Source organism: Chenopodium quinoa, unplaced genomic scaffold (genome assembly GCF_001683475.1).
Source record: "Chenopodium quinoa cultivar QQ74 unplaced genomic scaffold, ASM168347v1, whole genome shotgun sequence".
Taxonomy (NCBI): domain Eukaryota; kingdom Viridiplantae; phylum Streptophyta; class Magnoliopsida; order Caryophyllales; family Amaranthaceae; genus Chenopodium; species Chenopodium quinoa.
In genome coordinates, this window is record NW_018742763.1 from 6298800 (window position 1) to 6317780 (window position 18981).

The following is an 18981-nucleotide window of genomic DNA, read 5'->3' on the forward strand; positions in this document are numbered from 1 at the left end:
TGCCGTGCCGGCGAATTTAACAGGCCAGCCCACGGCCTGGCACGGCCCTCGTGCCTGGCGGGCTCGTGCCGTGCCGGCCTTCATGCTGGCCTGCGTGCTGGCCTAGCGGGCTGGCCTGCGTGCTGGCCTTGTGTGAATATTTTTTTTAAAAAATTTTTTGTTAACGGTTAATAACTTATAAATTATAAAATTATAATTATAACTTATAAGTTATAATTTTATAACCTATAATTTTAACTTTTATAAGTTATAAATTTATTAGTTTATAACTAATAAGTTATAAAACTATAATTATAACTTATAACTTATAACTTATAAGTTATAAAATTATAAGTCATAAAATAAATTAAGTTGAACATTTATGTTTTATTATTTTTATTTCAATATTTATATTTATATATTTAGTTTATACTATTACTTTAAAATTTAATGTTAATGATTTATTAAATATTTTTTTGTATTATTAATTGGTACAACTTTCTTTTTGTTATATTAATATACAAATTATAACAAATGGGGAAAAAAGGCAAATCGGACTTTGGATGTGAATGCATACTTCATATTATTATTACTTGAGTTAAGAAAATTGTACAATGATAACAATGAAAATTGGATAATGATAATATTGATAAACGATAATGATTAAAATCATACAATATACAAAATTTGTCTATTCTTCTTGTTGCTCGTCTTCGTCTTCGTCGTCGGCTTCGGCTTCATCGGCTAGTTGGATAGATTGGGAACTAGCCGAACCGGAACGGTCGAAAGCGGAGGTTCCTTCATCGTTGTCGTTGTCCTCGTAAGAACTGTCTTGTGAGCGATTTTCCGCATCCAACCAATCTTTGAAAAACACGCACATTTCTAGTGTTTCGGGTTTTAGACTTGTTCTTCCGGATGCGCTGAAAGCTCGTTCGGAGGCAACAGAGGAGACTTAGATACCAAGAATGTCTCGTTCCATTGCCGCCAAAGTTGGATGCTTCCCGCTTTGTTGTTTCCACCATGCAAGGGGGTCGAGGTTGTTTATCTCATCGTCGTCCATGCCTTCGGTGAAGTCGTAACTCAGGTACATCTGCAACTCCGAGACGTCGCTTTGCGTTCTCCTGATTGATGAATCACCTGAAAACATTGAAATCAAGTTAGTAGCTTGTGAAAATAAATGTTTGGCCTTCTTACTTATGTTTTTGGATGGTTGGGAAGGCCCTGAGTGAGGAACGGTTCCATATTTGGCTTCATAGACTCTATATAAAGCAAAAAACTAATCCTTCACATTAGTCTTATAGTTTTCTACATCATCGTCAAAAAGCATGCATTGAAAGTAAATGTCAACTAACATAAATGTGTTTTCATACTTTTGCCTAGGATCTAATATGGAAGCAAAAATATAAATCAAAGGAATTTGACTATAATATTTACGCCACTTTGTTTCCATTGCTGGAAGATACTGATCATAATCACTTTGGTTGCGATGATCAGCGAAAAGTTGGGCGATTAAACATGCATTAGAAAGAAAGTTTTGAGCACAAGGATTGTAAACAGAAGAAAAACAATACATCATGTTATAATAACTGTAAAAATTGCATATATTTTTCACAATTATACCAATCATCATCATATAAAGCAGTTTGTGGAAATTTTTGGTTGTAAAATAGTGTTAACGGATTCTTGTACTCAATTGCCTTGGTTAACATGTCATAGGTGGAATTCCATCTAGTTGGGCAATCGGTTTTGATTTTTATTGCCCTTATCTTTTGTTGTCTTAGAAAACTCTTCCATTCTTGGTACCTCATGTTTTAGCTATTAATAGACATAATAGCATCTCTGATTTTGTTGTAGTATGAGCCAATTGCCCGAACTCCATCCTGTACACATAAGTTAAGTACATGGCAAACACATCTAGTATGAAGAGCATCACCGTCTAATATTACATCGGTTAAGTTTTGTTTATCAAGATTAGCTGTGTATGTCATAGAGGTTGCATTGTCAAAAGTCATAGACATCATTTTATCTCGAAGGTTGTATTCATCTATTGCTTGCATTAAATGGTGAGCAATGTTAATGCCGGTGTGGGGGTATTCCAGCATTTTGAAATGTATTATTCTTTTTTGTAACAACCATTGATCATCTACCTAATGGCAAGTCACACATAAATAGTGATATTTATAACCACTATCCCAAGCATCGGCTGTCAAAGACACTCTACAGTTAAGGTCCCTCAATTTGGCTTGTAACCGCAATTTGTACTCTAGGAAGTTTTTCATGACGGCAGAACGAACGGTTTTCTTAGAGATTCTTTTATGTTGGGGTTGTAGTGCTTTGTTAATGTAAGTGTTAAATGGGTCACTTTTCGAGAAAAGAAAATGTTGTTCGGCGTGTACTATCATTTTTCCTAGTTCATCCCTATCCCTCTCATAGTTGTAGGTAAAGCCGTATGGATGGTATTGGGAAATTTTTGGCTGGGTTGGATCACTAGCTGGTTGTGCACAAGTTCTCATGTGTATACTTAAGTGTCCCGTCCTGGATTTGGATAGTGCCGAGAATACACTATTACATGTTTTACATTTTGCATGTGTTTGGGGTTTATTTAGGAGGAAATAACGCCATACATCACTCTTTCGGTTTTTCAAAAGTAGCATCTCAGTTTCGGTTAACCATTCATGATGTGTGTTTGGGTTAGTAGTAGTAGAAGGGGTAGAACCGGAGGGAATTTGGGTATTTTCTTGGCTACTTTGGCTAGAATAATAGTTTTGTTGATCACCAAAATAATTAGGTGGGAATTGACCGAATTGTGGGAATTGTTGTGAATTTTGAAATTGGTTTGATGGTGAAAATTGGTTTGGTGGTGGTGGTGGAAATTGGTTTGGTGGTGGTGGTGGAAATCCCGACATATTATAGGGTTGAAAACCGGAACTACCATCGTGCCCAAATGGCTCATAGCCCGGGGGGAAGTAACCGGGGTCATTGGTTGGGCTCGGAATTTGGGGGCTCGTTGTATTAGGTGGTTCCCTAGAGCTACTACTACGGCCAAGTTGACCTTCCCCCCCCCCAGATGATGGGTTGTTAGATGCCATAATTAACAATTAGATTTTTAATAAAAACTGATTAATAATAATAATTAATAACAACAATTTTAACAATAAAAATAACAATAATAATAATTAATAACAACAATTATAACAATAACAATAACAATAACAACAATAATAAATAATAAATAATAACAATAATTGTAACAATAATAATAATTAATAACAACAATTATAACAACAACAATAACAATTAACAACAATAATAATTAAACAAGATTATTCTAATAATAACAATAAAATAATAATAAATTAAAGATTAGTTTAGATCTTACAACCGTGCTTCAACGCTCCACTAATTACGATTACGAACTTTTTAATTTTTTCCGATATTAGGAAAATAATTAGAGAATTTAAGAGAATAATTAGAAATTTAAGAGATTAAGGATTATTAGAGATTTAGAGAATAAGAGATAAGAAGAAGAGATTGTGATTTTGTGATTTGGGAAGTGATTGTAAGTGGGTATTTATAGGGAGTTTGGGGAGGGATTTTTGTGAAAATTGGGCCAAAAACTAGCCGTTATGGCTAATTATGGCCGTTGGAAGAAACGGTCATATTACCGTTTGTATAGGGGCGGCACGCAGGCCGTGCCGAGCCGGCATGAAGTTCGTGCCTTGGCGGGCCGTGCCTACCGTTGGTGTTGCGGGCCGTGCTTCACCTCGTGCCATGTGCCGAGCCACCGTGCCGGAACGACGGGCCAACCCGCCATGCTTAAGTCGTGCTCGTGCCGGGTCGTGCCTTGAAAATGAAGGGGTTGTCCGTGGCACGGCCCGTGGCACGAAAATCGGTGGGCGTGTCGTGCCGGGCTGGGGGTCGGGCCGTGCCGGGCAGCACGCGAGCCACCCCGGCCCGTGCCCAACTTTAGTTATATGCGTTTGTTTTGGTTAAACTCAACGATATCAGTAAGGAGTCCTTAGATGTCATGGCAATGGAGATAAACGTCAAGAAAGAATTAGATGCGATGTTTTATCGAACCAAGAGTAGCTTAGAGCTATTAGCAATTGAATAGCTTACCTTAAAATATTAAGTCTTAAGACAAGCCAAAGCATGCTTAATCACTTTTTGATTTTTGGGGTCTTGGAATCGTTTTATTCTCGCCTAAAAGGGACAGTTTTAAAAGTGTGGATAAAACGCTTAATAAGATTGAAAGATTGCATGTATGCTTTAAATTTCAAACTTATCGGTTTTACGAACGGTTTTTCATTGCAAATTTTTTCAATTGTAGAAACATGTCTGCAACTAACGCTAACAGCAACCAATTTTCACTCCGTTCTATTCTCGATAAAGAGAAGTTGAATGGGACAAACTTCCTTGATTGGCAAAGGAACTGCGAATAGTTCTTATGCATGAGTTAAAGGAATACGTCCTTAATGAGGAAATACCCGACTCTCCTATTGAGGAGGTCACACAGGCAGCCCTAAACCGATGGCACGCTGCCAATCGGGATGTCTAGTGCATTATGCTGGCCACAATGTCTCCAGATCTCCAAAACACTTTCTTTGAGAAGGAGACAGCTTTAGATATCATTTCTGAACTTCAAAATATATTCCAAGAGCAAACCTGAACTGAGCGGTTTGAGACCCATAGGCAGATCCTTGAGAGCAAGCTCAAGAAAGGAGAGTCAGTCAGCACACATGTACTTAAAATGATCGAATTATTTGAGAACATGGAAAGGATTGATGCTAGGTACTCGAACGAGATGGCAATTGACATTATTCTTCATTCGTTGCACACAGACTATGATCAGTTCAAGATAAACTATAATATGCACGGCATGGAGAAAACCTTCACCGAGCTTCATGGAATGTTGAAGCAAGCAGAGCAAACGCTCAAGGATGAGGGGAAGCATGATATGCTCATGGTCAAGAAGGGCAAGCCATTCAAGTGCTCTGGCAAGAAGAAGGGCTACAAGGGGAAAGGTAAGAAGACCTTTCCGCCTAAGCCAAAAGCTACCAAGAGCAATAAAGACGAGAAGGTAGAGTCTTTTAAATCTGATTCTCAATGTTTCTACTTTAAGAAGAAGGGACATTGGAAACGGGATTGCCTGAAGTTCAAGGAGGATATGAAGAACGGCACCATTACTTCTAAATCAGGTATATATGTTATAGACCATAACTTTACTAGCAAAGCTTCATGGGTATTAGATACCGGATGTGGCTCACACCTTTATTCCGATGCTCAGGGACTAAGGAAAAGTAGAAGGCTGGTGAATGGAGAAGTGGAACTCCGGGTCTGCAATGGAGCAAGGATTGTTGTCGTATTCGTTGGTACACTTAGTTTGTCGTTGCCCTCTGGGCTTGTTTTAGAACTTGAAGATTGTTACCATGTTCCAAACATTACCAAAAACATTATTTCAATTTCGGCGTTGGACGCCAAGGGTTTTGAATTTTGGATAAAAGACAACAGTTATTCATTTTACCTTGATAATGTTTTATATGGTACGGAACATTCAGAAAATGGTCTTTATGTGCTTTCACTAGACAAACAAGTTTATAATGTTAAAAAGAGCTAAGACCGTTGTGTCGAATCAAACCTACTTGTGGCATTGTCGACTTGGCCATATTAACATCAAACGCATCAAGAAGCTTCTTCATGAAGGGATTCTTGATTCATTTGACTTAGAGTCGTTTGAAAACTACGAAGGATGTCTACTTGGCAAGATGATAAAACAGTCATTCTCCAAGTTGGGAGAAAGGACTAGTGACTTATTGGGTCTTATACACATAGATGTATGTGGACCAATGAGCACAACCGCAAGAAATGGTTATCGCTATTTATCACATTCATGGACGACTTTAGTAGATATGGCTATGTCTACTTTAAGTCGCACAAATTTGAGTCCTTTGAAAAATTCAAATTCAAAGAATTTCACAGTGAAGTAGAAAATCAACTTGGTAAGGAAATAAAAGCCCTTCGATCAGATCGAGGTGGCGAGTATTTGAGCTACGAATTCGACGATCATTTGAAAGAACATGGAATTCTTTCAGAATTGACACCTCCCGGAACTCCACAATGGAGTGGAGTGTCCGAGAGGAGAAATCGAACTTTGTTAGACATGGTACGATCAATGATGGATCTTAGTGATCTTCTTATTTCTTTCTGGGGACACGCACTTCTAAACGCAGCACTAACACTGAACCGCGCTCCGTCAAAAGTTGTCAAAAAGACTCCATATGAATTATGGACGAAGAAACCTCCACGGTTGTCTTTCTTAAGATTTGGGGTTGCGAAGCATGTGTCAAAAGACTCATGTCTGACAAGCTTGCACCAAAATCTGACAAATGTTTCTTTGTAGGATATCCAAAAGAAACAAAGGGATCAGAGAAAAAAGTATTTGTTGTTCGAGATGGTGTCTTTTTGGAAAAGGAGTATCTTTCCAAAATGACAAGTGGGAGGAAAATCGAACTTGATGAAGTTCGAGAAGGTGAGCAACAAAGTCAACCTGACAAAACTGACAATCAAAGTGCTTTGGAAGCAACTATTGAAAATGGTCAGAGTCAAACCAACAATGTTCAAAGTCAAAATGACAAAGCAAATGCTCAATCTATTACCTTGCGTAGGTCGCAAAGGCCAAGATCTCAACCAGACAGATACCTCGGTGTTGTCTTAACCGAGAATCAAGACATCCTAGTTATGGATGAAGATAAACCAGCGACATACAAACAAGCTATGATGAGCCCCGAGTCTGCAATATGGTAAGAAGCCATGAAATCCGAGATGGACTCCATGTTTGAAAATTAAGTCTGGGACTTGGTTTATTTGCCCGAAGGTTACACACCTATCGGTTGTAAATGGATTTTCAAGTTGAAAATCGACAAAGATGGAAATATATATGTATACAAAGCTAGATTGGTGGCAAAAGGTTACAGGCAAATTCACAGGGTTTATTACGATAAAACTTTTTCGCCAGCCTCCATGCTTTAATTCGTCCGGATTATCCTAGCAATTGCCGCATTTTCTGATTATGAGATATGGAAAATGGACGTCAAAACTGCCTTCTTTAATGGGATTTTTGAAGAAGCTGTGTACATGACACAGACAGAAGGTTTTGTAGATCCAAACAACTTTAGGAAGGTATGCAAGCTTAAGAAGTCTATTTATGGACTAAAGCAGGCAAGCGTAAGTTGGAATCTGCAATTCGATGAAGTCATTAGTGAGTTTGGTCTTATCAAGAATCCAGATGAGTCTTGTGTTTACAAGAAGGTTAGTGGGAGTGACATCGCATTCCTTTTGTATATGTCAACGACATATTGCTCATTAGAAACAACATTCCAATGTTGGAGTCTGTAAATACTTGGCTTGGAAAGTGTTTCTCAATGAAGAACTTGGGAGAGGCACAGTACATATTGGGCATTAAGATCTATAGGGATAGATCTAAGAGGATGATTGGATTGAGCCAAAGTACTTATATTGATAAGGTATTGGCACGATTCAATATGGTGGAAGCCAAGAAGGGCCACCTACCCATGTCTTATGGCATAACTCTCATCGAGAAACAGTGTCCAAAGACACCTGATGAGCGTGAGAGAATGAGTCAGAATCCATATGCTTCACTTATTCGATCGATCATGTATGCCATGATATGTACTAGGCCAGATGTATCGTATGTCTTGAGTGATACGAGACAATACCAATCAGACCCAGGAGAGGCGCATTGGACTGCGGCCAAGAATATCTTAAAGTACCTGAAAAGGAACGAGGATAAATTTTTGGTCTATGGTGGGAGTAAGGATTTGGTTGTTGAAGGTTACACCGACGCAAGCTTCTAGACTGACAGAGACGACTTCAACTCGCAATCTGGGTACGTGTTCTATCTAAATGGAGGAGCGCCTAGTTGGAAGACTGTTAAGCAAAGCACAACTACAGATTCTATAACTGAAGCCGAATACTTGGCAGCTTCTGAAGCACCTAAGAAGGCAGTTTGGTTTCGAAAGTTCATTGGTGAACTTGGTGTTGTCCCTCCAATAAAAGGACCAATAGACCTCTAATGTAATAATGGTGGGGCTATTTCTCAAGCCACAAAGCCAAGGGAGCATCAGAAACATGTCATGAGGCAATTTCACATGATAAGGGAATGGAAGTCCGAGGGTGAAATCAGAATTTGCCAGATTGGAAGGGACGACAATGTAGCTAATCCACTCACTAAACCTTTGCCTCAAGTGAAACACAACAAGCACGTTGAGGAAATGGGAATCAGGCATATTGGAGATTGGATTTGATTTCCCTATTTGTGTGTTTTAATTAAGTTTTAGAGATCTTAATGTAAAACACTAAGTTAAACCATTCATTTATGGAGTAATTTAATTTTTCTATAAATTATTATTCCATTTCTATTTAATTGTGGTTTAGGATTAAATAATGAGTCCATTCAATTTGAGAATACTCAAATAGAGTATCACGACAATGTCTTGGATAAAGAAACACCTATTAAGTGAACATTGAATATCATATTAAAATTATCCCTAATCGAGGTCATTTAAAAGTTGGACGACTAATGACCGCGCGAGATTAGTGTGTAGTATGATTTATAGCATCGTTTCTTGTGCTACAAGGACAAGAAAGTCCTAAATCATTTGCACAGGTATTGGTTTGGAACTATACCGGATCGACCTATGAAAATATTTAAGAGATTTAACAATCATCATAAGTATATTACTCATTATGGCTATCAGAACCTCTTTCCTCAACCATGAGTATTGTAAGTTCTCTTATTTGAGTACTAGTCCGTTTTGATGTTGTTAAACGTCTGTCGTACAAGGGGATTATAAAGGCAAGACTCGAGCAGCTTGGGCCGCTTAGTAAGGGAAGCTAACAATGCAAGACTGGGAATTTCCCCTTATTATCAGTAGGGAATATGTCTTTGTTGTTTATAAGGCCTCTCGAAGAGCGAGACTGTGAAAATGCATGGTCGTGCTCAGATGGATTTTAGAAATCATCTGCTTATTGACAGTCGAACTCGAAAATCGAGAAACACTTCTGAAGGTAATAAGGATGACGATGAATCTTACCTTACAGTTCATGAAGAGACATTAAGTGACATAGGAAACAGGCTATACATAATCGGCACACTTGTCCGGAAGAACAAGCGGGAAATTGAAAGGAATGGTGTCCTTCGAACAAGTGTATTATTCTGATAGAGGGTTCGAAAGTAATTTGGATAGCCAATTATTCAGTGAGGTCAAGTGATCGGAATGCCTAGCCGGAGGCCGCTTCCGATCAATAATATTAATGTACAATTAATATTACAGCTTGCTCTTGACTAAACCCTTCGGGTCACACCCAATCGTGTAACCAAACCGAAGCGACGAATTAATCCGAAGGATTAAATGAGTCGATAGAGATTTTACGAATTAAGACATCGGATTCTGAGCATAGAGCGTCGAAGCCGAGCATCGAGCGTCGAGTTGATTTTAGGAATCGACAAAGACGAGAAAATAATCAAATGACGTATCGTGCTAAAATTACAAGCATAGAACAAGCCCTAGCCATGCCTCGGTCGAAGGCAAATGACTAGGGGTCGTAAGCACCAAGCCACCGCAACCATCACAAGGCCCAACTAGGCTGGCCGTTGCTTGCGGGCTGGATGGGGTGGCCTAGTAGTCTACACACCAAGGCAGCCCTAGCTGGGCCTGCCTAGCAAGGCCAACAGCGAGACTGGCGCTTGCGGGTGCTGCTGTTGCTTGCTTGCGGTAGGCATATGGGCCTGCTGCTGCTTGTTTGCGGTAATCTCATGGGCTTGCTGCAGCAAGCGTGGGCTTGTGGCAAGGGGCCAGCAGGCCTAGCCTTGTGGCGCAAGGCTGGCAGCGTGGCTGGCCTTACTGCCTATGGTTGAGCAGCTACCCTTGCTGACCGAGTAGGTTGGAGCAGCCCCATGCCTTGTTCTCCAAGGTCAATTTGGTCCTCCTACCTACTCTCTATTGTGTGTGGACACTTGTCATTTGATTATTGTACATGCCTTTTAATTTAATTTAGAAATAAATTAATTCATGTTTTTCTACTTTACCAACTATCCCACATTAAAAGATGATGGGAATTTTTTAGGGCATTTCCTTATACATACCCATCATTGGGTATTAGGAAATTCATTTGAGTTGGTGAACTCTAAGGGATCTCAAAAAGCGAGAAAACCTTTGTTCGTAAACTCTAAAATTTTTTTTGGTCTAGCCCCGTCTAAGCTACGGTGTAGGGACCGGTTACGGTTCGCTAGCGAGGGTGTGAACCGTTGGAGGTTCTCGCACTTGCGGAACTTGAAGCTTTAAAGTCCGAGCTCATCGGTTGAGCGAAGCACACTTCTAGGGTGAGTATTATTTCTCTCTCTTCTCTTATGTTTGTGTTTATTTGCATGCTTTTGTTTATGTTGTAATTATTATGCATGCGATCTGGTTATCGGGTTTTGTTTCCGCGTGGTGTAGGACACCGCATAACCCAACAGCCGGCACAGTGGAGGTGGTTTAGGCACCAGCCGATGAGGAGAAGAAGGTTTTCAAGGGGAGGGAGGAGGGTTTTAGGGCGGGAGGAAGGTGGTTCAGTAAAAGGAGATGGGTGGTTCGGGGTTTGAGGAGGGGTGTCGCTGGCCCCTAGGTAGGGGGCTCTTTCCGCCGGCGGTTAAAAGGAGGCCCGGCAGTGGGGGTGGCTGCTAGTAGGGGGATGGAGGTTATTTATTTTAATTTCAGTTTCTTTTTTTAAGTAATTTTATTTTAATTTTTTGGTTTATTTTTTTAAAAAAAAATATTGTTAAAAAATTGACCAATGACATTTTGACACGTGTCACTAGTAACCTATTTAACAGGTTACTAACCGGTTACGTTTCATTTTTGGCAGATGTATCAAAGGTCGTTTTATTTTGAAATAATCTAAAGGTCGTTCTACTCTTGAAAGACCTGTGAAAAGTGGTGTTATTCTTGGCAAATTTTCCAAAAAATAATCGAAAGGTAGGATTATTTTGGGCGAATGAGGCAAAAGTCGGATTATTCCGAGCAATTTTTCTTTGTAAATAACCACCCTAATTTTTTTTCTCTTTTTTGTGTTTAACTACCTTTGAAAAGAAAAAAATATACTTCGTAGCTTTTATCACCAAATAACTGTTTTTGTTTCATAGAATGCAAAACAAAGTTTTTTTGTTTTTTCTTTTACAATTTTGTGCTCGATTTGGTCCTTTAAGAACCAAAATGACCCCTAACTTTAACCGATCAATTTTCTCGACTAAAACCATTAATGGCACGCTATTCGAGACATTTCTTAGCAAACAAAACGAGTGATTTCTATTGTTTTTTGACGATTCCGTGCTCAATTTGAACACTTTATGCCACTGACAGTTTCCTTGACGGAAACCATTATGTAGTTGTTAAACCTATAATTAATTCTTTTTAAAGGTGGTTATAATACAAAAAAAATTAAGGTAATTATTCACAAATACAAGTTTTTTTTTATAGTGTTTATTTTCAAATTAAAAATTTACCAAAGATCCAATCTTGTTTTGACACTTGGCATAACTAACTCAAATAACTAGTTATTTCCAAAACTAATATGTGACAACTTATTTTTGGATGATATCTTATAAAGGCCGACTTATTTTTAGTTAATAAAAAAGTTGGCTTATTATTAACTAACCATGCAAAAATTCGCTTACTCTTGATAATTTTTTGAAAATTTATAGCTTAATCCGTTTATTTCCTTTTCCAATCAATTCTTCAAATAGTGGAATAGCAAAAAAGTGTGTTGTAAATAGAAAAAGACAAAGACTGTATACACTTACGAAGTACTCCGTATTTTTTATTGTCCACAACTACCCACAATATGACAATAACACCCTAACGGCCAAACCAATAACTAGTTGAATCTTAAAACCCATTATAATTTATTAATGTTCTGCAAGAATCATGGTATAGATGGTTGAGCTAATGGCAAAACAATTATTGTCAAAATCTTGAAGAGGTAGGAAGAGAGGAAAAGATGAAAATAGAAAGAAAAAAAAAATAGAAAAAATGGCAGGGAAATTATGTTGCATTACATAACTCTTCCATAAGTGACTTCAATATTCGACTAGATGATAGAAGTTACATGTGCATATACAAGTATCTACCCAGCATAGCTAGATCCACCAAGCTGAAAATGTTAACTTGGACTGAATCGAGCCTAATGCTAGACGCCCATCGGATTGTCTACCATAAAATCCGGCTTATCATCTCAGTGAATACTGAATCTCCTCCAATGTTCTCCCCTTTGTCTCGGGGACCCAAAGGTAAACGAAGGCCACAGTGAAGGCACAAACAAGCATATATATAGAGAATGTACCTAAAGTGGAAAAACAAAGTAATCAGCGAAAACATATTTGATGGCATGACTAACTGCTAAGCTGCTCTCAATTTTAATCACAGCAAACTGAGAAAGGAGTCATGCTATGAGAAAAAGAGCAGAAATGCACCTCCACTATTCCAAGACAACATTATGTTTGCAGTCATGGTGACAACCCATGCTATGAACCAATTGGCAAGTGTAGCAATACTCCCTGCTAGCCCTTTGATATTAATTGGAAGGATCTGCAAGTTTCAGACATGTTAAAGTTTCCAGCACCGATTTAAAGTACATGCAACAAAAGTCTTTTATCTATGAGTTCTGAAGGAGAATATGAAGTGTTATGGCACAAAAAGTGCCTAACGAAGACAGAGTTGGCCCAGAGTAAGACATGTTTTTGCAAGCAATAGAAGTAAAAACTTCTTTATCCTACTACCAGCATCAAAAAACTATGTTTGTCATGCAGCAGTACTTTTCTTAACATATAACTAGTGCTGTTGGTCAATGTAGCACAAGTTCTCGTGAAAATTATGCTCCCAGTTTTTGAAACTCAAAATTGCAAGAAAATTCAAGGCGAAACTTTTTTTTTTTTTCCTTTGTAAAAGACCACCTCCCCACTAAGGATCAAAGAGACAAAAATATCCTAATTATTTTCTAAAATCTCTGTTATCAAACCAAACAAACTTCTATGTTCTCTTAACCACGTTTAATAGATGCACAAAGGTGCCGGTTGCATCACTTGCATATTAATACACAAAAAAAATACAAAAAAAAAAAAAGCAAAAATCAAATTGATGCTTGATACTTCGTTTTTTTTTTTTTTTAAGCTGTGAATTTAATCAAACCTTCTGTCATCACAACTCCAAATCCATCACTTACATCTCTGCTACTACATTATTCCCTTTGTACCACAATACCTTACTCTCTTGAACTCTTTGTACCATTCATATACTTACTTTGACCATATATAAAAACTACTTAATAAATATTAATTTTTTTCTACAAATATATATTGTTGGATTTCTGTCAATATAAACTTAAAAAGTATCAATAATTTCAATATTCTAATAATTTTGCTCCTGGATAATCAAAGATATTGATTGTCAAAGTTATGTGAAATGTGCCCAAACGATATGGGTAAGGTACTGACGACAGAGGGAGTATTTTTCAAGATTAATTCGGTGATTAAAAACCTAATTGTAATGAAGTTTCTGAAATTTTAGTGACCAATGGTGCTTGTACTCTGTAGTGGTTTGTTTTATTAGTACATCTCCATGGTAGATAGTTGTAAAAAACAAGTTAAAATATGTATGGTAAGAAATGTTAGGCACATTAAATTTTGCCATGAAATTAAATGAGGATCTTAGAGCTAAATTTATCACAAAGGTAGTTTTTACAATTTAGTAGACCTTTGCCAACCCAAAGGAGCAATGTGCTAGCAATGCCACCTTCTAGCGGATAGGAAAAATTACCGGGATAGGGTATATATGGGTCTAATTGTTTGCTAGAGCTTTTGAAAAACCAAATTGCAATTGACTTGATACAAAATTGCTAAGATACTCTACTCTTATGGGTTGCAACTTGCAAGTCTTACATTTAACCACTACTTTTTTAGTTTATGAAGTCAATTTAAGAAAGTAAGCAATGAAGTTGTAGTCTTCTTCTGGGTTATGAATTACTTCGTACAATTCTAACACATAGGAACTATCTAAGTAAAAAACACTCATATTTAGATAGTTCCTAAAGATGAAATTGACATTGTCAGTTGTTTTTGAAAGTAATTTCTGCATAAAATTGGTAGCTAAGTGCTAACTAAAGCTAAAGAGTTAGCAGTGAATTGATCACTATACGTATAATTTGATTTAACAAACAGGATGTTTTCTTCGTTAATTCTTCCATAATTAATGTTATTGATTCTTTCGGTTGAGTTTCCATGCCTCAACAACATGCTTACTATAACAGTCCAGAATAATATTCCAAAATAACAAAGCGTAGCAGACTTGATCATAGAATATTTTTTAAAAAAAATAAATAAATAAATAGAAGCTCCATTAAATGCAAAGAAAACATGCAAATTATAGTCCAGAAAGAAATATATACCTCTGACATTATAATCCATGGAATGGCCCCAATTCCTAGTGAGAAACAAACAACCATAGCCTGGAAGAATGATTAGGTAAGGACCACATGACAAATGTTCAAAAAGTGGAAAATTGCCAAAATGGTGCAACAAGAGTAGATTCATCAACATACCACAACGCCTACAACCGAAATGATAGAGAATGCATTGTGCCATGAAGATTCAATTCCTACAATATCCTGAAATCAAACACAACATTTAGCAAACCCTCTACAAAGCTAAAAATTATTTAGGAGGGAGCAGTGCTCAACAGGTACAAAGTTGGATTCATTATCACCTTTAAGAAAAAGGACGCAGCAACCACTAGAAGGCAAAGTGTCATCCCTGCAGAAGAAAGCTATTGCAACCACGGACAATGAGTAAGGAAACATAGTCCAAATTTTCTATTCTATCACTCACTAATGCAAAAACATTAATACTTTATTTACTTACAATTAGAAGAAACCTGCGTCCTGATTTATCCACCAGCCACGTAGTTACCACAGTTGCAATAACCTAATAGGATGAAAATACATGGAAACAAAACTATTTAAATATTGCTATTGAAGTTGATTAGTGAATTGTTTTTAACAGAGACACAGTAAGCACACCTGAACAGCACCAAGGCCAACTGTTGCAGCATTGCTTGATGACACCCCTATTTAAAACCAATTAAAAACATGAAATTTAATAAGCTTATAAAAGCTATACCGATTACTAAAATAAAGATAACACATCTGCGCTCCACCCTCCACCCCCGCCCCCCCTCTCTCTCTCTCTCACACCCAGAAAAAGAAAGTCGTATGACTTGATTCTATTCAAAAAAATTAAAAAGGGGGCATATGATAAAAACATGAAATTCTATAAGCTTATAAAAGTTATACCGAGTACTAAAATAAAGATAACACATCTGCCCTCCACCCCCCCCCCCCCCCCGGCCCCTCTCTCTCTCTCTCACCCTGAAAAAGAAAGTCGTATGACTTGATTCTAACAAATTAAAAAGGGGGCATATGCTCTTTCTTCTCAGTTAAATTGTGGTTTTCCATGTGGCACATGCTCTATGAACTTCAGCAAATAATTTAGAGTAAAAGTAAATATAGAAAGCTTGCAGACACCATATACGCCAGAAGGCTTCTAGGATTGGACTATAACTATAGACATCCAATTGAGAAAATAACAAACATAGAAAGACAAATTTAAGCTTACCAGCCTCTTTGAATATGGTACTGGAATAGAACAGAACACCATTGATTCCACTCAGTTGCTGCAAGATAAGTAACCCATTTCCTACCTGCAGAGGAGGCAAGCATGTAAACTCTAAAGATTGACTATCTTATAATTGAAATCAAGGAGAGCAGACATTAAGTATTACCATCAAAGGATACCAATATCTTCTTTGTCGTAGTTCTGCGAATCTTATGGTGGTTCTTTTGCTACTTGAAGCAACAGATCTCTAAAACACATAAAACGGTCAACAGATAAAACACAGCTCTTTATAACCACTCCATAAGCCTCAGAGAGGAGAAGGCATCTGACAATTATTACCTTTATTTCATTGACCTCAAGAGATATATCATTGTCGAAGCCACGAAGAACTTGCAAGGAAACCTCAAAATCTTCCATCAAGCCCATTTTTGCCTGAAAGTGATATTTATAATACATATTAATACCATTAGTCAGAAGTACACTAACGAGGCAGAAGCAAGGAGCTTGAGATAACATACCAACCACCTAGGAGATTCTGGTATGAAGAATAAACCAGGGATCAATATAGTACATGGCAATATTCCTGGTAAATAGATGAACAACATTTGATCAGTTCAATAAATAGGAGTCACCCTCATGGAAAGGAGGCTCCATTAAGGCATTTTTGTAATTATTTTGAGATGTGCATTGATTTGAGTAATGGTTAGTTCCATATATTATTTGTGAGAAGTGTGACCAAATGTAAACTTGAGAGATATTATTATTAGCACTGAGTGATAATAATTGAAAGACCCAATGATTAGCCCGGCTTTGTTACTCGGACTTTTCATCTCACCTCAAGAACCCATGTCGGACCCTCGACACTCGCACATGGGTAGGACACTTAGACACTTCATTTTAGTTCAAAATCATGGAAATTTTTCATAATATAGTCAAGTCGGACACTTAGACACGTACATGTATCAGACATGGGTAATCGAGTTCGAGTAACATAGATTAGGCAAGTGAAACCTAAAGCAAGCTAGATTAATTTAGTTAGGTGAGTGAAGCCTTTCTAAGTAATCTAAAACCCTCTCAAATTGAGAATTATGTAAAGTAATGATAATTTACAAATCTAAAACCCTGGATAATTGTCAATGAAATTATCCTATATGTGATTTAATTATTTTTATGAAGAATGATTGAATGTCACTGAGTGCTATTAGAATGCACTTTCCAAAATCCAAACCACTTTTCTCAAAACACAGTTGAAATTTTATTGCAAAACAGCATTGACATAACGGAACAACCTTGATTCAATTTAATGTTATAACCAACCATAGTGGCAAATACGAAGTCAGAAAGCACCACATATACTTGAGCAACACATGCAAAGAGATTAACCAAAGAATTACCTAACACTGCAAGTATTCTCCACGGAACAAAAAGCCCAAGCAAATAAGCCAGCATTATGCCTATTGTAACAGATAGCTATTACCAAAGAACAAAATATGACCAAATCAAAACCAAAAAGTTTACGGTTACAGGATCACTAAAATAGCTACAACATCAAAGAGAAATATCAAACACCCACAAACCTGATTTACTGAGCCCAATGCTCCTCTCAAATTCTGAGGTGCTATTTCAGAAATGTACACAGGAACCTATTACCCCAAAGTAGCTCAAATATTAGGATTCAACTAATTTTCTCATAATTCTCCACCAAAATCAACCAAACAGAACCACAGAAATTACCGTGTATGAAATTATTCCCACGCCAAATCCTGCCAACATCCTTCCCATATACAGAAATGAAGAATCCTAATTGCGCAAAGAATTGAACAGCATAAAGCAGTGCAATACAAGACTCCCAAAATCAAATTCATGGTCACGTTAAAATCTTAATGCACGATCAAACAACAGTTACAACGACTTACTTTGGCAAATGATATAGCAAGCCATCCAATTATGTTAGGAATAGCAGCAATCATCAAAGACTGTCATCACAAAAAATAAAATCTTAATAATTGCATAAAATGTGATAATCATTCATAATGATGAAACAAAATCAAATGGTTTATTTACCCCTTTTCTTCCAATATACTCCGAAATTTGACCACTCGCAATAGCACCAACCATAGCACCCACATTCGACAAAGAACCAAACCAAGAGTACTAAACAAATATTGTTCATCCAACAAAAACAAAAGCAACAACATTAAAATCACGAACAAATAATTCCAAATTAACCCCTTAATCAATGATCAATCAAATACCTCAGCAACAGAAAGACCAAGCTCTTCAGTAATTGCAGATTGAGTAGGAGATGAATAACCACACTAAAAAAAAATCAAACAAAAAGCAAAATTCAACAAAAACCCAACAAAATAAACCCAAAAAAAATCACAAAAAAAAGTCAAATTTTTACAGTAAAGCCAAATTGAATAGGACCAAGAGCAACAATAAGAACACAAGCAAGAACAGAAATAGAACTTTCTCGAATAACTTGAGAAGAACCCATTAAACTGGATTGTCTAGAACCCATTCGATACCAACTTCCAGTATGAAGAAAGGGTTTTCGAAGATCATTTCCACCTCCTCCTAAACCTGCTTCAGAATCAGAACTCATTGCTGCTTTTTTCTGCAAATATGGCAGCAGAAAAAAGCGTTAGCAATGAATTCTGAACAATATAAAGTCGTGTGTGTTTTCTAACACAGCTAATAATGGAGCTGTAATGTTATTAGTTGGGTGATATTGTTTTGTTTAATATGGGATTTTGTTTTGTTTTGGTCAAGACAATGAAATTGAGGGTGAGCACTTCGTCGTATATCTTAATTCTGAATTTTGTTCAGATATGGTAGATTCTTATCGTTTATTGATTACCATTTTTTCGTGTTGTTGTGAATGTCGTGGTTATCCATTCTACTCTATGATTGATTGAGTGGGCTATTTGCCTTAAAATTAAAACTATGATAATTTGAGGATGCTTCTCTTGTAAACAATTCAATTCAGCTTAATAAATCAGAACAAGCCCTAACTCTGGGTACTTAATTTATTTCTCTCACATTGATAATGTAACACCCTAGAAATTTCTTTCCTTTAAAATACTTATTTTGCCCTTTTAAAATACAAAAAAGGAAAATCTAAGACATTACCGCCACCGTGAAAACGGCTAAGGCAAATATCAAAGACTCACACACAGCGGAAGACTATCTTTAAAACCATTTAAAAACAAATCAACTTTAAAGAGTCAAACCAAACAAAAGTAAAAGTCAAACTAAGTCAACCTACAACTTGG

The 18981-nt window shown here is 37.2% G+C and overlaps 1 protein-coding gene across 2 annotated transcripts; it reads right to left on the reverse strand.

Annotated features, from left to right (window-relative positions):
* Nucleotides 1–11952: 11952 nt before the first annotated feature.
* Nucleotides 11953–18572, reverse strand: LOC110724431 (sugar transporter ERD6-like 6). Of its 2 annotated transcripts, none has more exons than XM_021903849.1 (18): nt 18180–18572; nt 17959–18021; nt 17768–17857; nt 17620–17679; nt 17438–17503; nt 17281–17346; nt 17098–17173; nt 16222–16286; nt 16043–16135; nt 15870–15950; nt 15704–15788; nt 15109–15155; nt 14951–15013; nt 14796–14855; nt 14632–14697; nt 14479–14538; nt 12509–12623; nt 11953–12378 (listed from the first exon to the last, which is right to left on the reverse strand). In XM_021903849.1, exons 1-18 carry the CDS (start codon nt 18309–18311, stop codon nt 12266–12268), a joined length of 1401 nt encoding a protein of 466 aa, XP_021759541.1. In that variant the 5' UTR covers nt 18312–18572; the 3' UTR covers nt 11953–12265. The 2 variants fall into 2 exon arrangements, with proteins under 2 accessions (XP_021759541.1, XP_021759540.1); XM_021903848.1 differs by having other exon boundaries at nt 18111–18570.
* Between the last annotated feature and the right edge of the window lie 409 nt (nt 18573–18981).

Coding starts and splice junctions, on each gene's coding strand:
- LOC110724431 (XM_021903848.1), bottom strand. CDS start 18,311: ATGAGTTCTGATTCTGAAGCAGGTTTAGGAGGAGGTGGAAATGATCTT. Junction 17,347..17,437: donor TGGGAATAATTTCATACACG/GTAATTTCTGTG, acceptor TTGGGGTAATAG/GTTCCTGTGTACATTTCTGA. Junction 15,156..15,703: donor TACCATATTCAAAGAGGCTG/GTAAGCTTAAAT, acceptor GGTTTTAAATAG/GGGTGTCATCAAGCAATGCT.